We start from the raw sequence: 18,106 nt of genomic DNA, 5'->3' as shown, positions 1-18,106 counted from the left end.
CCACCACCACCATCGTCACAATGATCATTGATCATAACCATCGTCATCATGACCATAATCATTATCATCACCACCACCATCATCATCACTACCACCACCACCACCATCGTCATCATTATCATAATCATTATCATCACCACCACCATCATCATCAATAGTATCATCACCACCATCATTATCATCACCACCACCATCGTCACAATGATCATTATCATCACCACCACCATCGTCATCATGATGATCATCATCACTACCACCACCACCACCATCGTCATCATGATGATTATCATCACTACCACCACCACCACCACCATCGTCATCATGATCATTATCATCACCACCACCATCACCACCATCGTCATCATGATCATCGTCATCATCACTACCACCATCACCACCACCATCGTCATCATGATCATCATCATCACTACCACCACCACCACTACCATCGTCATCATGATCATTATATCTACCACCACCACCACTACCATCGTCATCATGATCATTATCATCACTACCACCACCACCACTACCATCGTCATCATGATCATTATCATCACTACCACCACCACCGCTACCATCGTCATCATGATCATTATCATCACTACCACCACCACCACTACCATCGTCATCATGATCATTATCATCACTACCACCACCACCACTACCATCGTCATCATGATCATTATCATCACTACCACCACCACCACCACTACCATCGTCATCATCATCATCATCATCACTACCACCACCACCATCGTCATGATCATTATCATCACCATCACCACCACCATCACCACCACCATTATCATCACTATCACGGAGGAGATGTTGTTTATCACAACTCGACAAACAGCTCGGATGAAATGCTAAAGTTTGTTTTGTTTAACGACACTACTAGAGCACATTGATTATTTAATCATCGGTTATTGGATGTCAAACATTTGGTTTTCTGACTCGTAGTCATCAGAGGAAACCCGCTACATTTTTTCATTAGCAGCAAGGGATCTTTTATATGCACTTTCCCACCGACAGGAAAGCATATACCACGGCCTTTGACCAGTCAGACGGAACACATGTAAATATTTATGACGTCACCTCTGGTCGCCTGTCAATATTAAATTTGAAGGCGGGTATATTAAAAGCGGGGATGCGCGGCACTTAGCGGTTATCAGCAATAATCTATCCACTACTTGTGTCCAGCTCGGTGAATCCGCCAACACTCGACTGGTTAGAATAGCTTATATCATTCTCAGTCCTTCCCGTATAAAAAAGCAATTACAACAATATTGAATGCATTTCACACATGGACAGACAAAGAATCCGATATCATTGGGAATTAAACCAATATCGTGACATGGAAGGTGACCCTTCTGCGAATAACTTTAGATTTGGAGGTTTAACGCATCTCGATTATATTATATGACAGAGGAAATTGATTACAACGATCGGTGCTTCCGAAGAAATTGGTCTGAAATACGACAAAGAAGAACATACCGAGATGCTGGCGAGATCAATGGGCAACCACTTTGACTTCAAGAAGCAATTTATTTAGAAATTATTTCGACGCTCATATAAAGAGATAGCTCACCAAACATAAAATGTCGTTATTCAGTTATAAAATTAATAGGTGTTGCCGCGCGGAAATATTAACAAGGATGGCCACGTCGTCTGCTTTTCAATATGGTCTGATCATTATAGGAACCGTCGTCTGCATTTGACGACTGTCGTTTGGTTAGCAGTCAATCGCGACAATTGTTTGATGGGGGATGAAACTTTCAATGGTGGGATATTACAACAGAAGACATTTGCCGGCGATTGCCATTCAATTCACACCAGTGGAAGATAATGGCGGAACAATGGAGAGGAAATAGTTCGTTTCCCTTCATGAGAGACTTCTTTGGGTGGCTGGTGTGTTGTGTTTTTGTATTATTGTCGCGTGTTTGACACGTGCAGAACTGCAAGTGCACGTGCGTGATGAAATAACGGGAAAATGCTGGTATTGCACAACGCCACGTTAAAAACAAAAGCAGAGTGTTTAGGTTTTTTTCTTTTGTTTCTTTTTTCTGTTTTAAAGTTTTATTAGGGGTTCTAATTTAAAAAATAAAAAGTGTTATTTTATTTTATTTTGTCCCAGACCATTGTGGTGGTGTCCTGATTCATCGCCATCCAATATATATATATATTACACACACACACACACACACACACACACACACACACACACACACACACACACACAGACAGACACACACACACACAGACACACACACACAGACACACACACACACACACACAGACACACACACACACAGACACACACACACACAGACACACACACACAGACACACACACACACAGACACACACACACACAGACACACACACACACACAGACACACACAGACACACACACACACAGACACACACACACAGACACACACACAGACACACACACACACAGACACACACACACACAGACACACACACACACACAGACACACACACACACAGACAGACACACACACACAGACACACACACACACACAGACACACACACACAGACACACACACACACAGACACACACACACAGACACACACACACACACAGACACACACAGACACACACACACACACACACACACACACAGACACACACACACTGATAGTAAGTAATGTAATCACGCAAACAGTACTTATGACAAATATAATTTTATTCGTACATGCGTACAAACATGTATGTACATACATACATACATTACATACATAGGATGACTGGATAGCGCAGAACGTATCGTGGTTAGTCTGAAAGAAAATAAAGCAATAGGTTGGCTAATTCAGAGCGTTGTTTGTGTTTAGAAATAATCCCACTAACGGCGAAGATAATATTTATGAGATTTTTTTTTTTGAATTTTTTTTAGCGTTTTCCTTGACATTTAGTGGCGAACGAAAGTTCTAAGGAGGGGTCGAGACATGATGCCCCGGAAAATAAATTAACGAAAGGCAAATTCGCCTGAACCCAAAGCACACGTGTCTGACATTATCTGTGGTGGAGGGGTAGATTATCTAAGGGGAGGGGGGCACAAGTAATTTTAATGTGTGTGGAGGTTGGTGCGGGTGGGGGGGGGGGGGGGGGTGGGTCCGGAAACAATTGGTGTTCTGCAAACGTGTATTTTACAAATCGTTTTACTGGGATCAATCCCCGTCTGTGGGCCCATTGCGTTATTTCTCGTTCCAGCCAGTGTCCCACAGCTGGTATAACAAAGGTCGTGGGTTGTCCTATCTTGTCTACGGGATGATGCGTATAAAATATCCGATGCTACTAATCAAAAAGCATATTATATGAAGTGGCGACAGTGGGTTTCCTCTCTAATTATCTCTGTGGCTCAAAACCATAGTTAGAAATACTGACTTTGTCGTTAAATAAAACTTCTTTCTGCCAGAAAGTAATTTGAGGGTACGTAAAAAAAACAACCCCAGAACACAAGTTCTCCATCTACGTGTTTATGGGCTTGAAATTGACTATTGCATTCTATGTGCTTTGACACATTTCAAACAGCAGTTCTCTTACTAGATCATTTATCTGAAAATTAAATATATATCCTTTAATTTCCAAGATTTTAGAGTACACAATTTTACCCTTTGCCAGAAACCCTAAAATAACTGAAATAACCGATCGCTGTCTCCTTTGATGATTTAGGTATGCTTCAGCAAAGAGTTCAAACTTCCCTCTTCGGTTATACCTTTCACTTTGACATCCTCTCGGAAAAAAAACAGTGCATCGGGAAATAACGGAGAGAGAGAGAGAGAGAGAGAGAGAGAGAGAGAGAGAGAGAGAGAGAGAGAGAGAGAGAGAGAGAGAGAGAGAGAGAGAGAGAGAGAGAGAGAGAGAGTGAGTGAGTGAGAGAGAGAGAGTGAGAGTGTATCGGTCCCAATATAACTGAAATAACCGATCGATGTCCTTTGGTGATTTAGGTATGCTTCAGCAAGAGTTCAAACTTTCCTCTTCTGATATGCACCCCTTTCATTTTGACATCCTCTCGGAAATCACAGTATATCGTGGAAATAACTTCTTCTTTTTTTGTCCTCATAATTTGAAGTGGTTACGTTATCCCCTCTGGTGGTTATGTAGCGTTCCTGTTTTTTTCTGGCGATCTATTTGTAACCATGTGGGTTTTATTGTTTTAATGATTTTAGTATGCACAAAACACATGCACCTAAACCTTTGGCTAGGAGCTGTAGGGACATGTATTTACCTGTCTAAACATCTGACCTCTGACCAGGGACAGTGACGATCAACCAATAGACTGGCCTGCTTTATTTAACCCAGTAGGTGGCTATTCACCGTCACTCACCTGACATTCTTTCACCTGTCACGATCTGCACAGGCTAGGCACTCTCGATCTGCCTTTAAACTATACTGGGATAATTGGTGAGTTATATTTCTACTTTTCTAATTCACTTTACTATTTTACAAACATACATAAAGTACAGTTTATAAATTACAAATAAGTTTTAAATAAATAACTACTTCAATTAAAATTTACTTTGATAAAGGAATAAACTGAATTAATGTAAGTATTAGAATTTGGGCGTGGCACTTACGCTGTAACAATAATGGATATTTCTATAGCCAAGCCATAATTAAAAGAGTCATTATTGTTTTAGAAATGTATGTGAATAGTGTGTATGTGTGTATATTAAATTAGAATAGTATTAGTTTTATTTTACTTGTTTCTTGTAGACGTTTTGACGGTTTTCATGATGTTACCGCCCCAAGACCCACGGCTGAAGGTAATGGTATTTCAGTGTGTCTAGGTAAACCGTGTCACCTATGAAGATAATGTTTTGTGTACTTTACTTTTATTGTATTATATATATACTACTCAAAAGAATTTAAGGGTCAAAAATTTATAACCAAATAAGTTTCAGAGTGTATTAGATTGATGATGTAGTAAACTACACCAAAAATTTAATTTATTGTTCCATATTTACAAAAAAACCACAAATAAACGTCACTGTATACAAGAAAGTCACATGACATGCTGTCAAAGTTGAAGGTTGTCAAACATGGATTTTACACATTAGAACATTCGTTTAATAGTGTGTGAATCCACCCCTGGCGCGAATACACTCGACACATCGTTGCCTCATGCTGTTGATCAGACGTCTGAAGAACTCTTGGGGAACGGCCTGCCACTCTGCCATAAGAAGTTGACCCAGATCATGAAGGTTGGCCGGAGGGGCATGGTTATCCCGAACTCTCCTGCCTAATTCGTCCCAGGCGTGCTCTATTGGGGCCAAGTCAGGCGAATATGCTGGCCAATCCATCCTGGCGATATCTTGTTGCCTGAGAAAGTCCGTTACCACCCTGGCGCGGTGGGGTCTGGCATTGTCATCCTGCAGAACTGCCCCGCCGCCAATCTGCTGAAGGTCTGGGAGAACCAACGGCCGGATAATCTCATTCAGATAGCGGATTCCATTCAGATTGCCATCCACCACATAGAGGGGGGTCCTGTGGTTGATAGAGATGCCGCCCCACACCATGACGCTGCCACCACCGAACCGGTGACGTTGTCTAACGTTAACGTCAGCGAAGCGCTCCCCAGGACGTCTGTAGACACGAACCCGACCGTCGTTGAACTGGAGACTAAACCTGGACTCATCAGTGAACATCACTCGACCCCACTGAACACGTTGCCACCGCAGATGAAGCGTGCACCAGTGACGTCTGGCCGTTCTGTGACGTGGTAGGAGTGGTGGTCGAACAGCCTGGCGACGGCAGCGTAGATTATTGGCTCTCAGACGATTGCGTATGATTTGATCAGACACTCGAGTTCCAGTCGCAGTCCGCAGATTGTCACGTAATCGGCGTGCAGTGGTTGTGCGTTGACGTAGAGCCATATTGGTGATGTAGCGGTCCTCTCTATTTGTAATGCTTCGGGGTCTTCCCGAACGTGGACGATTTCGAACAGAATTCGTTGCTTGGTACCGTTGCCACAGTCGGCCAACGACACTCTGACACCAAGTCTCAGAGCAACATTTCTTTGCGTATTGCCATCCTGAAGCCAAGCAATAGCCCTTCCTCGATCTTCGATAGTCAGTTGAAGTCGTACCATTGTCGAATTTGGAGTGTGCACCGTACACGAACGCAAGCTCCAATTATACGGAAATTCAGCATTGGGAACATGGAATACACGTGCAAAGCGTGCAAATGAAGCGCTTTGTGAAAAAGCAAGTTATGGGCACTTAGCAGACCTTTATAGGGTTTGACCGACTATTTACCAATATTCTCCGGAATAAAGAACCCTATAAAATTATCTTCACCGAGTCCAGTTGTCTGTTCGGAGGAAGTAACATATTCTTTCATATTTCCTTGGTTATTATTTGTATTTAGTTCTTCTTCTGATTATTCTTCTTACTAATTATATTAATCACTAATACTAACCTTACTTATATGGGAATGTCAAGAACGTTACGTTACTGTAGTAAATGGAATAAGTGTGGTATGAGACCATATTTATTTCTACATATCTATGGAAAGTTACTCGTGTCTTTACGAGATCATACGGGTTTCGTCGGAATGCTTCTGTTGTCCGACTAATCATATTTTGGAATTATGATTGGCTGACCAATGAAAAAGGGTTCAGGAAATCTCGTGGAGTGTGATTTTTCTACAAGCCTACACTTGTAGTTTTGGCTTTGACAGGTGGGTTTGTTGGTTTCACGTCCGTATTTTTTTGTCACTTGTGCTGGCTTCCAAATGATTAGAACTTAATGAAATATATAAATATAGCGGTAAAGGTTCAAATATAGGTAATTAAACATTTATATTCGGTTAACTGTTGAAAGGGTTGGGGGAGGTTCTTTCACCATATAGTGACGCCTGTTTATTTCGGATGGGTTGGGAAGTGTCTGCTTAGGCTATCGTGGTATTGGACCGACTTTCTGAATTGGCGAACCGGAGCTAATGAAAAGTGTGCCGTTAGTCTATAATAGGGAGAAGAGCCGTGGGTTTGTCACAATTTGTTCAAGGGAACACTTGCCAAATTAGCAAACAAAAAGGTGCCGTTAGTCTATAATAGGGAGTTGTTTGGCCTCTGTTAGAAGTGAAGAGCTAGCAGATAAGCCTATTCCAGCCTAATTAATATTGGTGTGTGTTTTTGAGGGACGTCTTAATTGAAAGGGACTGGGGATTTATGTTGGAATTTAATTATTAAATGGTCTATTAATTATTATAAATGTTAAATGCCCTATATTAACTGCCAGGAATAAATATATAATCTGACATGTTGTTATTTAGTTTGTTCACATTTAGCATACGGTTGTGGTATACCAAGGTCACCTATTTCCGTTAGTCGGAATTTTCATTGTGCAAGACTAGAATCGAAAGGGGTAGTTGGACCCGGGTAAAATTTGAAAATCCCTCTTCTCAAGGAAGTGAGATCCATTTCATTCGGACGAAATCCGTTAGTTACACATCGTTAACAAGGGGAGAGAGAGAGGGGGGGGGGTGAGGAGGGAGAGACAGACGGACACACAGACATACAGACACAGACGCACACTGGCTGGCTCAGAGACAAATAAAAAATGAGGTTAGGAGACAGACTGAGACCGAGATAAAATGAGGTTTAGAGAAGAGAGACTCTTGAGACCGAGATAAAATGAGGTTAGAAGAGAGGGAGAGAGAAAATGAGGTTGCAAGAGAGAGAGACGTAGAGAGCCAGGCAGAAAAAGAGATGGACAGAGGTAGAGAAACGGAGGTGTAGTGGCCAAACAAATCAAACGAGACTGGTTTGTGTCCCACCTGAGGTAGTGAAAGATTTCGTTTTTTCTAGTACCAGCTCCAACTCAAATGAGTTGACGTGCAAGCTCCATGGGAGGGTTAAGGCCACATATACAGATTTCAGCCAGCTTTAGGGGTCATATACTCGGGAGACCAGACACTGCAGGTTCCATGACATGATGATGTACACTAGTGTTGGGTGATACGAAGACAACTCAACTGACAGCAAGCGTGGAGCACGGCCCAGCCAAGTAGTCCCACACCGAAATAAAAATATTGTGGCTTTACCATTTATCTCATCATCAATGTTTGCGATGTCATGACAAATGTTTATGTCCATGTGAACATATTTTAACTGAACCAAGTCCAGTCGGTCTTTATTAACTATGGGCAACTATGACTTTAAATTGACAAAGGTAGTCCGTCAGGCACCCATCAATTTTAAAAACTATGTAAGGCAAGGTATAACTCTCCCTGAATAATGACGGATATACAGTAAAGTTAACAAAGGGCCAATAACAACTTAATACTTATGTTTTTAATAAATCTGGGTCAAAAAGATGACAAAGATGTATGAACTTGCAAACATGTCTTGGTAAATGAAACCATAATTCCCACATTTCAGCTACCGGTATTCTCTAGCATTTAAAGTGTCGACGAAGTTATTACACCATCACCTACGAAATGTGCAGGTCTTTTATTAAATTTAACCGAAGCATAAATCATTTTGGGTCTTAATTTACAAAACCCGTTTTTGTCATGTGTGTAACCAAATATATTTACCATGCTTAAACACTGGCATTTAAGAAAAACACAGCTGAATTTCCGAAGCCTGTTTTTCTTAAAAGTTGTTTAAGCATTGAAAATGTTTGTAGATGTACGGCAAACACACGATTTGTAAATCTGGCCTCCTATATTCTACATATCTTTAAAAATAAATTTAAACATAATTTTTCAACTGCAGGTTAACTTATAGTCACAGAATCATTGATTTAGTAATAATATTATGTGATTTTGGTGGATAAAAAGATCTGCTACTTGGAAACATCTGTAGCTGTATCGGAGTTTACACTTCTAGAACACAGGAAGGAAAACGTAACCGCTACGGGTGGGTTCAAACGATTTATTCAATGCCACAACAAAATGGATGCGAAGACAAGAAAAAACATCCTACAAGAACAATAAAACAACAATAAATACCACATCATAGAATACATCTAGAATTCATGTATATGTCAAAGTAAAATAATTTACGTATACACATAACATTTATATCACAATTTAAGCAAATGTATATTTTTAATCATATTCATCCCATCATAAAAATAAACTCCTTCATCTTCCTTTTTGACGGCTCCTTTAGTAATCTGAGTCACCCAGCTAACCAAATCTTCCGGGGTATCAGCCTTAGGCTGGACATGTAACTGTCAAAATGAGGAAATTAACTGCAACTCTTCTGTACTTAATTCTGGTATGTCAGGATCAGACATGGTTGAAGGTAAGTATATACTGTAATACCATCTTTATAAGTCACAGAAGATATTACGGTAAGAATATGACTACACACCAGCAAAAGCAAGTTCAAAATACTAAATGTTTCCCTTAAACTACCAACAAGACAATTTAGCTAATACAGGAACATCTCTACAATTGAAACAATAAATATTTAAAACATCATTAAATTCACTCTGTTACAAACCTGAAAAACAATTTGAATGAATTACATGACTATCTTGTGTATTTATTTCATTGATGTTCAGGAATATTGCAGAAATAAGTCACAAATTCTGGAATGGAAAGCATTTAAGTTACTAATGATTTTTAATTACAAGACAAGACAAGTTTTATTCAGTATAAAGGTCATAGGCTCATAATAGTCAGAAACTGTTATACATGTCTGCACATGTGTAGTATTTGCACAGTATACTATAGGTATATATTTAAATATTTCTAGGTTTTTGCACATTATAAAGATAAAGACGTACATTGAATAATACATCCAAATTTTCTGATATCATAATATCTATAAAGGTTTGCAATGAATAATTTTTTTTATAAATTTAGAAATATGGTGATCCCTAAGTACATTATAACACTTGCATACAAGCAAAATATGGAGTTCATCCGCAATATATCTTAATCCATGATCCAGGCAATATGGACAGAGTCTTTCAGTGTAGGCTATGTTGTTATATCTTCCTTGGTCAACAGCAAGTCTAAAGTTACTTCATCTAAATCTTGTATATATTACTTTAAGATAATTAGAAAATTTGTTTCTAATTTTCATTATTATTCATACTTACCTAGTACTAGCATAACAACTATTGCTATACAACCCGAGTCATCTCCTCCACTGCAGAATTGTCTTCCCTTGCCGGATGTATATCCATATCCGCGCATGGGCAGACCATCGTCCTCGATTCAAGTCTGTAACGACCGAATCCAGGGAAGACCTCCTAGGGGCGGGTGGGAGGTTACCTTTTTTGTGCTAATACTAGGTAAGTATGAATCATGAAAATTAGAAACAAATGTCCTAATATTCTTACACACCCGTGTAGAAGATCACCTTTGTGTATCAAAAGCGTATACGTTATGTTGGAAATCGTTTGTGGGAGGTCATGACCCAGTTTAGTAAAGTGACGTCATTGGAATACTGACGTCATTCAAATTCAAAATTAGCTGTATTATTACAATGCTTCGCCACATTAAAAACCTCGCTTTTCATCAATTTCATTTTCTGAGTGGTTGGTAAATGTTTTAGAGTGCTCTATTTTTTAAAGGAAAAGGGATCTGTTAGTGCAATAGTGATTTGGTTAAGATGTGGTATGTACGCTTAAAGCCAAGTATCCATACGCCATGACCCAGTTAGTCTACGTTCTGTAAAATCCAACTCTTTCGTTCGTTGGATACGTTTTTAAACAACTAGTAAGATAAATGGTATCAAACGGAAACTCATGTATTATTCTCTGTCTTATTCAACCTACTGTACTAGCACAACAATTATGCTAAAAACGGATGTGATTTAACACCGTTAGAGCACATGAATTCAACATTAATAGGTGGTGGTATGAAAAAACGAGAACATACATACATACACATTTTTCAATGATCTGAGGGTCAAGAATGATAGGTAAAACGAGCTTGCATTGGAGGTGGGGGGGGGGGGGGGAGTAAAAGGGAAAGACACCCAAATGTTTTTGTTGTTGTTTTTAACTGTTTTAAGTGGGTGTCTAATGTAGTAAGGATAACACGTTTTTTAAAGAAGAGGAGGAAGAGCATAAAAAAAAACTTATGACAGGGGGACAGAAAAATGGAGAGAAAGGATACAGATGACGAAAGAAAAGTTTCTATCCTAATGATGGGTGTTTCAAATGTGTACGATACGTATACTAGAACTTGTGTTATTTGTAAGTACAATGGGTTTGAAAACAATAACAATGCAACAATAATGTGACGAGAAACATCAATATAAAAATTCTAAAGTTAAATAAAAACAGTGTAAAAAATTGTGCAAAAAATACAAATATCACAGATAGGAAATATTAAAATTTAGAATAAAAGTCAGTATCACGTAAAAACCGTAGTAAAAGTTCTGGATGGAATCGAAAGGATTTCATCACATTACGTTGGCCAAATGTATCTTTTCTAGTTTCAGTCAGATGCTTACACTGCACCAAAATGTGGCGTACCATCAGAGTACACTGACAGTACTCACACTCAGGTGGAGGATCATTCTTCAAGATAAATGACTCGTAGGTATGACCGATGGGAGCACAACACAAGACTAGTTCATCCTTCCTGCACTGCCTATAGGAGGACTGCTACTCTGGCTTGACTGCCAATCATGTTGCCAAATCAATATAAAGTACACCAACCCTGGCATGAGGCAAATCCAAAGCAGACTTGGCAGCTGAATCTTGCCTTTTCATTACCCCTGATGCCAACATGGCTGGGAACCCAACAAAATACAATATCTTTATTGGCAATGGATAAAAAGACACTTTCATATCACCATCCCAATTAAGGGATGGTCCAGCTTCATATTGCGTAAAGCTTGTAGACACGAAAGTGAGTCGGTAAAAATAATAAATTTGGATGCAATCGAATCCTTGATTTCTTGTAAGGCGTTAATGACTACCCAAACTTCAGCACTAAAGATTAATGCCGAATCTGCTTTGGATTTGCCTCATGCCAGGGTTGGTGTACCGTATACTCATTTCAAACATAGTATCAACCAATTTATCTTTTCGACTTGGCAACATGATTGGGACATACAAGGTATAAAAGTCTAAGTGACTATTAAAATATCAAAACCCAAACTGACAAAACATCTTCCACCCTCATCATGAGGCAAAACCATCTAACAAGTGAAAGGAAAAGCACTAGACTGCCCCAGATAGTAAACACCCCTTTTCCAAAAAGGTGGCTCAACTATCTCCCGACACGACCTGTACGAGCTGCCTTCTGGAATAGAGGTCTCCCTCGTCTCATGGTTCATATGTTAACCCTTCCACACTCCTGCATTCATCACCTTGATAAATTCCAGAGAATCGTGAAAATTCAGGGAAGCTGAGATCACTCGAATCACATGAGGCCGGACTGAGGAGTTCCACAGAACATGATCTCCTGCCATCTCATACGCCAGCTTGATGGTTGTAGCAATCCATCAAAACAAAGAATTCGTAGTAATATCTCCCAGCTATTTGTTTTTGTGTTTTTTTTGTGGCTGTTTTGTGTAAGAAATAAACAGCCTCTTCTTCCAACCACAAAGAAGTTTAGTACGATGCAGATATTACTTTAAAGGGACACGCCCTAGTTGTTAACCATTACGCCATTGTTTTTCGCTATTAAACCCATTTTTTTCACAAATAAAATTGCACTTTACTTACCGTTTATTATTTAGAATATACATTTCCATTCACCTGAAGTGATTTTTTGGTAATCCTTTTAATCCTGGTGTTTGTAATACCACAAAATGCATTTTTCGTATTTCGTAAAAAGTCGCGTGCCTCTGAGAAAAAAACGTTGAGCAGACAAGGTCTAATCTAGTTTTAGAGGGGATATTCCCATTTCAATGTCACAGACGTTGGTATACCACGAGACCGTTATCATTTTGGTTCGGTTTGTTTTCTCGTGCATGGTTCGCGCAATCAACATCCGATTTGTTGTCGTTTGCTTGTTGTTCATTTGTGAGATTTTTCTTCACAGTTCGTGAACATTTTCATGAACAATAAAGTTCAGACAAGTAAGTCTAGTACCCGGTTCCGAATAGCAAATGTAGGCTAATTGCGGTTAATACAAAATATATATAATTTATTATTTCAAACACTGTAGTATAGTCAACATGGTCATTGTCGTCTTATTCCCATTCAAGTATCATGATTGCTGCAGCAGCCACTTCCTAAACAGAAGCACCCATGTTCGTAAAGTAACTTCTTGTTCCAAACTCATTCCTTTCGCTGTCCAGGACAGAACAGTTGGAACATGTCCAGGAGAGATGAAAGGAATGCACCCAAAGTCTGTGCGCACTCTGTGAAATTTTGGTGCTTCGAGCGACATTTACCGGTGACATCAGAATACTAACTTTCAAAATTATTTCAAGCAATTGGGACATGGGGATTCCCATGGTATTTATCGATATAAAACCTTCTTTTTCACTCCGTTTTATAAAAACGTGATCTAAGTGTGTTAAAGGTTTGTAGATTAACCAAAATTATAATTTATTTTCGCTGGATGGAACTAGAACGTGCGGTTTTAACGCCATGACCGGACAAAGGAGTCGGTCAGAATTATCAGAAGGCAACTCTCTCCTGACGCCTGGTTCTTAGCCACAAAGATGGGATCAGTCCACAATGAAAACGACCCATCAGTACTATAATCGACCGAATCATGCAAAAAAGCATGAATCTTACTAATACAGCGACAAACTGCAAGAGAGACCAGGAAAAGCATCTTCCAAGTCAAAATTCGAAGAGTGGCAAACTACAATGGTACATAAGGTGGACCCTCGATCGCAAGAACCAGAAAGACGTCCTATTTTCCCAAAATGGAAGATCTATGAAATTTGACTGTCTGAACTTTAAGCTTCCTTTCCTGGACCAAGACCAGAAAGTATTCAGCTAAGTAATTGACAGTTGGTGATAAGAGATCGAAATCCCGTTCACCTGCCCAACGAACCCAAGCGCTCCAGCCTCTGCGTTGCACAGAAAACTCGACAACCTCCATGCGTGAAGACAGAAGACCTCTGGCTTCAGGTGCCACGCTAGCTGGCTTAGCAGATCCAGAAGAGGTGGCAAACACACCGGCTCCTGCACTAACAGTGACAGAACCTGAGGAAACCAGGGTTGGGCTGCCCAACCCTGCGCCACGAGTGTCACTTGACACGGATGTATTCCGACCTTGGTCAGAACATTGCTGAGTAAGACTGGGGGTGGGAAGGCATACATGGGAGTAAAACCCTCGGGAGTCCAAATCCACCTGGTGGATGGCACCCCTGCCCAGAAACTCGGCAATCATCGTTTCCACCAGAACCCGCCTGTTGAACAACGGCATTGGAGGCATCTGGAGAGAAGAAGTGAGAGGGGGAGCTGAAGAAAAAGGGGATCCAATATCCCTCCTTGATGACTGACAGAACCCATGGGTCCAGGTCTGGCAGGAGACGCCATTGTGGAAGAAAATGAAGTAACCTGCCGCCCACAGGTACGTCAGCTAATGGCACCTCCATTAACAGTTGCAACACCCTCACCCCAGCGGCTTACCATTCTTAAGCACCATGCCCTTAGCAGAAGCCCGAAAACGTGCTGCCCTCAGACTAGCACGATTCTGTTTGATAATGGGTGGCGCCATCCCATATTGCCAAGTAGGGGCAGAAACCTTAGTATTCTGAACCCCTCAAGAAAAGCCTATTTCTTGGAGAAAAGCAGGCGAAATGCAGCAGCACCTGAACGGCGCTTACGAGCGTTACCAGGTGGGACAAGGGGACGAACTTCACCGACTCCTTATCCATGACAAACGCCTAAGTCCGACCCAAACAGCAAGGTCTCTCTCACTGACTGGCTGCAAAAATAAGTTTTCACAACACCAGTAGCCCATAGCCCAGAAAAGTAATGAGATTGTCTGCCCACAAACACCCAGACATCTGCGCAATGTGATGTGACGCCTTCGTGGCAGCTGCCAAACCACCTCGAGCCATCAGGGGAAGACTCGCCATATCCAATCCAAAATGGAAGGTACCTAGATGGCTGTTCACCTAAAAGTGAAGTTTTAATAACTTCTCCATCATCTCTAGGTCTCCGATGGTGACACGTACAAAAGGTGCCAGACGACAGACTGTCTTAACCCGAGCAGAAACAACTACTGCATGGTTCAGGAAAGACGTGCCCAACGTCTGGTACGAAGTGGGGGCCACCTGCTTCGTACTGGGTAAGAGCTTCCCAATGGTCAAAGCCTCCGGAAATTCCTCCACCACCGCTCCCATGATACAATTGGTGCCAGTGATCAAAGTATCAATCTCCAGTAAGGATTCGTGTGCCTCCTGGGCAAGTGGAAAACCAAGCTCCGGCTGTAGAGCCTCACCCACAGTGATCGATTCCCACAAGAAATGCCCTGAAAACCTCCGCTGGGAAAGGGTCAGTGCAGACAAGTCACTTATGTTACTACTTCTGCAGGCGGGACAGATGCCTCATGTCCCGCGGCTTGGCACACGGGATCATCTGAAAAATCTTCTTCGGAAGTGACCTCCCTGATAACCGATGGCACCGAAGACCGCGGCTGACTTTGAAGGGAAGGGACAGGAACAAGCCTCTGTTGCTGCGTCACCCCCGCATCACCAAAATGATCATGGGTGGAAACAGGCACCGACCGAGCTGGAAAACCAGGAGGCAGCAGAACAGCCAACGCGGCTGGAGCCGAAGGCCGAGACACAAGTCCCACCTGAGAAAGAGCCACAAGAGAAAGTTTTCAAACAAACTTTCCTGAAAACCTCCGGGGCGATTCTGAGAATGTACAGGAACAAAAGGCTCCTGCCACCTCTATGAAGGGTACTCCTGTGAACCTCTACCTCGGTCCGACGAGGTAGGCCAAGCAGCACCTAAAAAGGTCACCGACTCCCGCACACCCGATGTAGCCGATGGCAAAACCTCTGGAGCCACAAAAATATGTCCACGAAAAAAAAGAAAAATAATAAAATAAATAAATAAAATCTGTTGTTTGTTATTTGCTTTTCAATGCAGTGTCATAACATTATACATAATATGACCATTTCTCATTACATTATTTTGGTTCTAAGTTGAAATGTCCACGTGGAATTAAAAAAAAATACAAAAACAAAACCACACACACAAATACAGTCAGAGAAGCTCATGAAACATCTGATGACACCATATACTAGGGAGGAAATACATAAATAGAATTGTTAACGCTGTCGTTGATACATGCACCAACTGCCATCCATTTGTCGTGTCTCCATCCTTCGTCTGTCCCTAAGTCGGCCCCAAATGTAGTAGTATCAAATTTTACACTTTTCCAGAACATAGGAAGGAAAACGTAACAGCTACGGGTTGGTTCAGACAATGAATTCAATGTCACAACAAAATGGATGAGAAGACAAGGGAAAACACCCTACAAGAAGAATAAAACAACAAAAATATCACATCATAGAATTCATATAGAATTCATGTATATGTCTCCAAAGTAAAATATATCACAATTTAAGCAAATGTATATCATTAATCATATTCATCCCATCATAAAAATAATGTAAATTAATTATCCTGATTTAAATCCAAAGTATTTAAAGCCAAACAATAAAAACATTTGATTAAATAAAGCAAACACATGTAATAAATACACTTTATGAACATGACAAATACAACTAGGCATATACCACAGTTATACATGAAAAACTGATATTTGACAAATGTAATACATAACACATAACAGGTAGATGACACCTGGGTGTGAGACAACTGGATTCTCCAATACATAGAAAGAGAACAGAACAATCTATAATTCAAATACAAGACATATAAAGGAACTATTGACAATTACACAGTTAATACATCACATATCGTTAACCACGATTAACTAAAACATGTACACATACACAATTAACATGACATTCAGGTTGTATATTTCCTTTAAGCCAGCTATCTCGAACAAATATTTATACAATGTAATTTAATATGTATACCCAATATAAATAATCATTACCTTATACATTAATAAAGTAATTAAACAATAACTAGCCACAGTAATTTCTAATGGTGTTAACTAACAATGCATGTATACAAAACATACATATATTAAATAAAACAAAATACAAAGACTAACCTTTCAGATAATTTTCACTTTCAATTAATATTTTCAGTTCCACCTTTAAAAATGAAAACTGGCCTGAAAAAATTATCTTAGCAGGAGAAATGCTTAAAGGGACATTCCCGAGTTTGCTGCAACTTTTAAGATGTTATCGACTAGCAGACTTTTTAACAATTGTAATTACATATCAAATATATTTTTCTGCATAAAATATTAGTGGTTGCATCTGATCGTTCTAACATTTGTATTAGGTTAAATTTCATTGTATTTCCTAAAATATAATTTTTTCATACGTACGAAATTATTTGAAGACCCAATCCAGTTTGGCTGTCTTACAAATATTAAGACGACCAGAAACACATTGAATATACAGACACTGATATTCTAAACAAGAAAATATATTTAATATGTAAGTTTAATCGTAGAAATATTTTATTAGTCGGAAACATCTTACAATGCAGCAAACTCGGGAATGTCCCTTTAAGAATAAACCTGAACACTAGAGACAGGTTGTTTTATTCCCTGATGGGCTTGGGAGGGGAGTTTGATAACAATAGTAACATGCAAGGCAAGTAACGTGAGTTAGTACAGTGTAAGCTGAAAGAAAAGATTACCACAATTACAAGTTACCAGACTATTGTTTGACATAACCTGGCTAAGGATAAAATAAAATAAATAAATAAAATAAAACATTAGTTACACAATAATTAAGCTGACAGCAGGCAAACTGTAAATAAAACTTACATTAATTACAAAAACTGATAGCAGGCAATATCTGCGAAAAAAACATTAAATACAAACCCTAACTAAAACAAATACCACATACTTCCACACATATAAACAAAGACTGCTGACTCAAGACAGTCTTTTAAAGGCGTAAACATTTTGCACCGAGTATCAATACTGATACATTTAATGGCATTTCAGCATAGCACACGCCTATAGAAAGGGCATTTTAAGTAGCTGAAGGAGAGATATTTAAGTCTTGGGGGCAAAACATTTAAG

General features: G+C 39.9%; 1 protein-coding gene across 1 annotated transcript in view; it reads right to left on the bottom strand.

Annotated features, from left to right (window-relative positions):
• Positions 1-14,347, bottom strand: part of LOC121386112 (transcription factor RFX4-like) — a 97,793-nt gene extending 83,446 nt beyond the window's left edge. The window contains exon 1 of the mRNA XM_041516910.1: positions 13,951-14,347. Within this exon, the coding sequence (XP_041372844.1) occupies positions 13,951-14,347 (397 nt within the window). The remainder of the gene's footprint in view (positions 1-13,950) is intronic.
• Between the last annotated feature and the right edge of the window lie 3,759 nt (positions 14,348-18,106).

Source organism: Gigantopelta aegis, chromosome 12, assembly GCF_016097555.1.
Source record: "Gigantopelta aegis isolate Gae_Host chromosome 12, Gae_host_genome, whole genome shotgun sequence".
NCBI classification, from domain to species: domain Eukaryota; kingdom Metazoa; phylum Mollusca; class Gastropoda; order Neomphalida; family Peltospiridae; genus Gigantopelta; species Gigantopelta aegis.
This window is presented reverse-complemented; position numbering and strand designations above follow the sequence as displayed.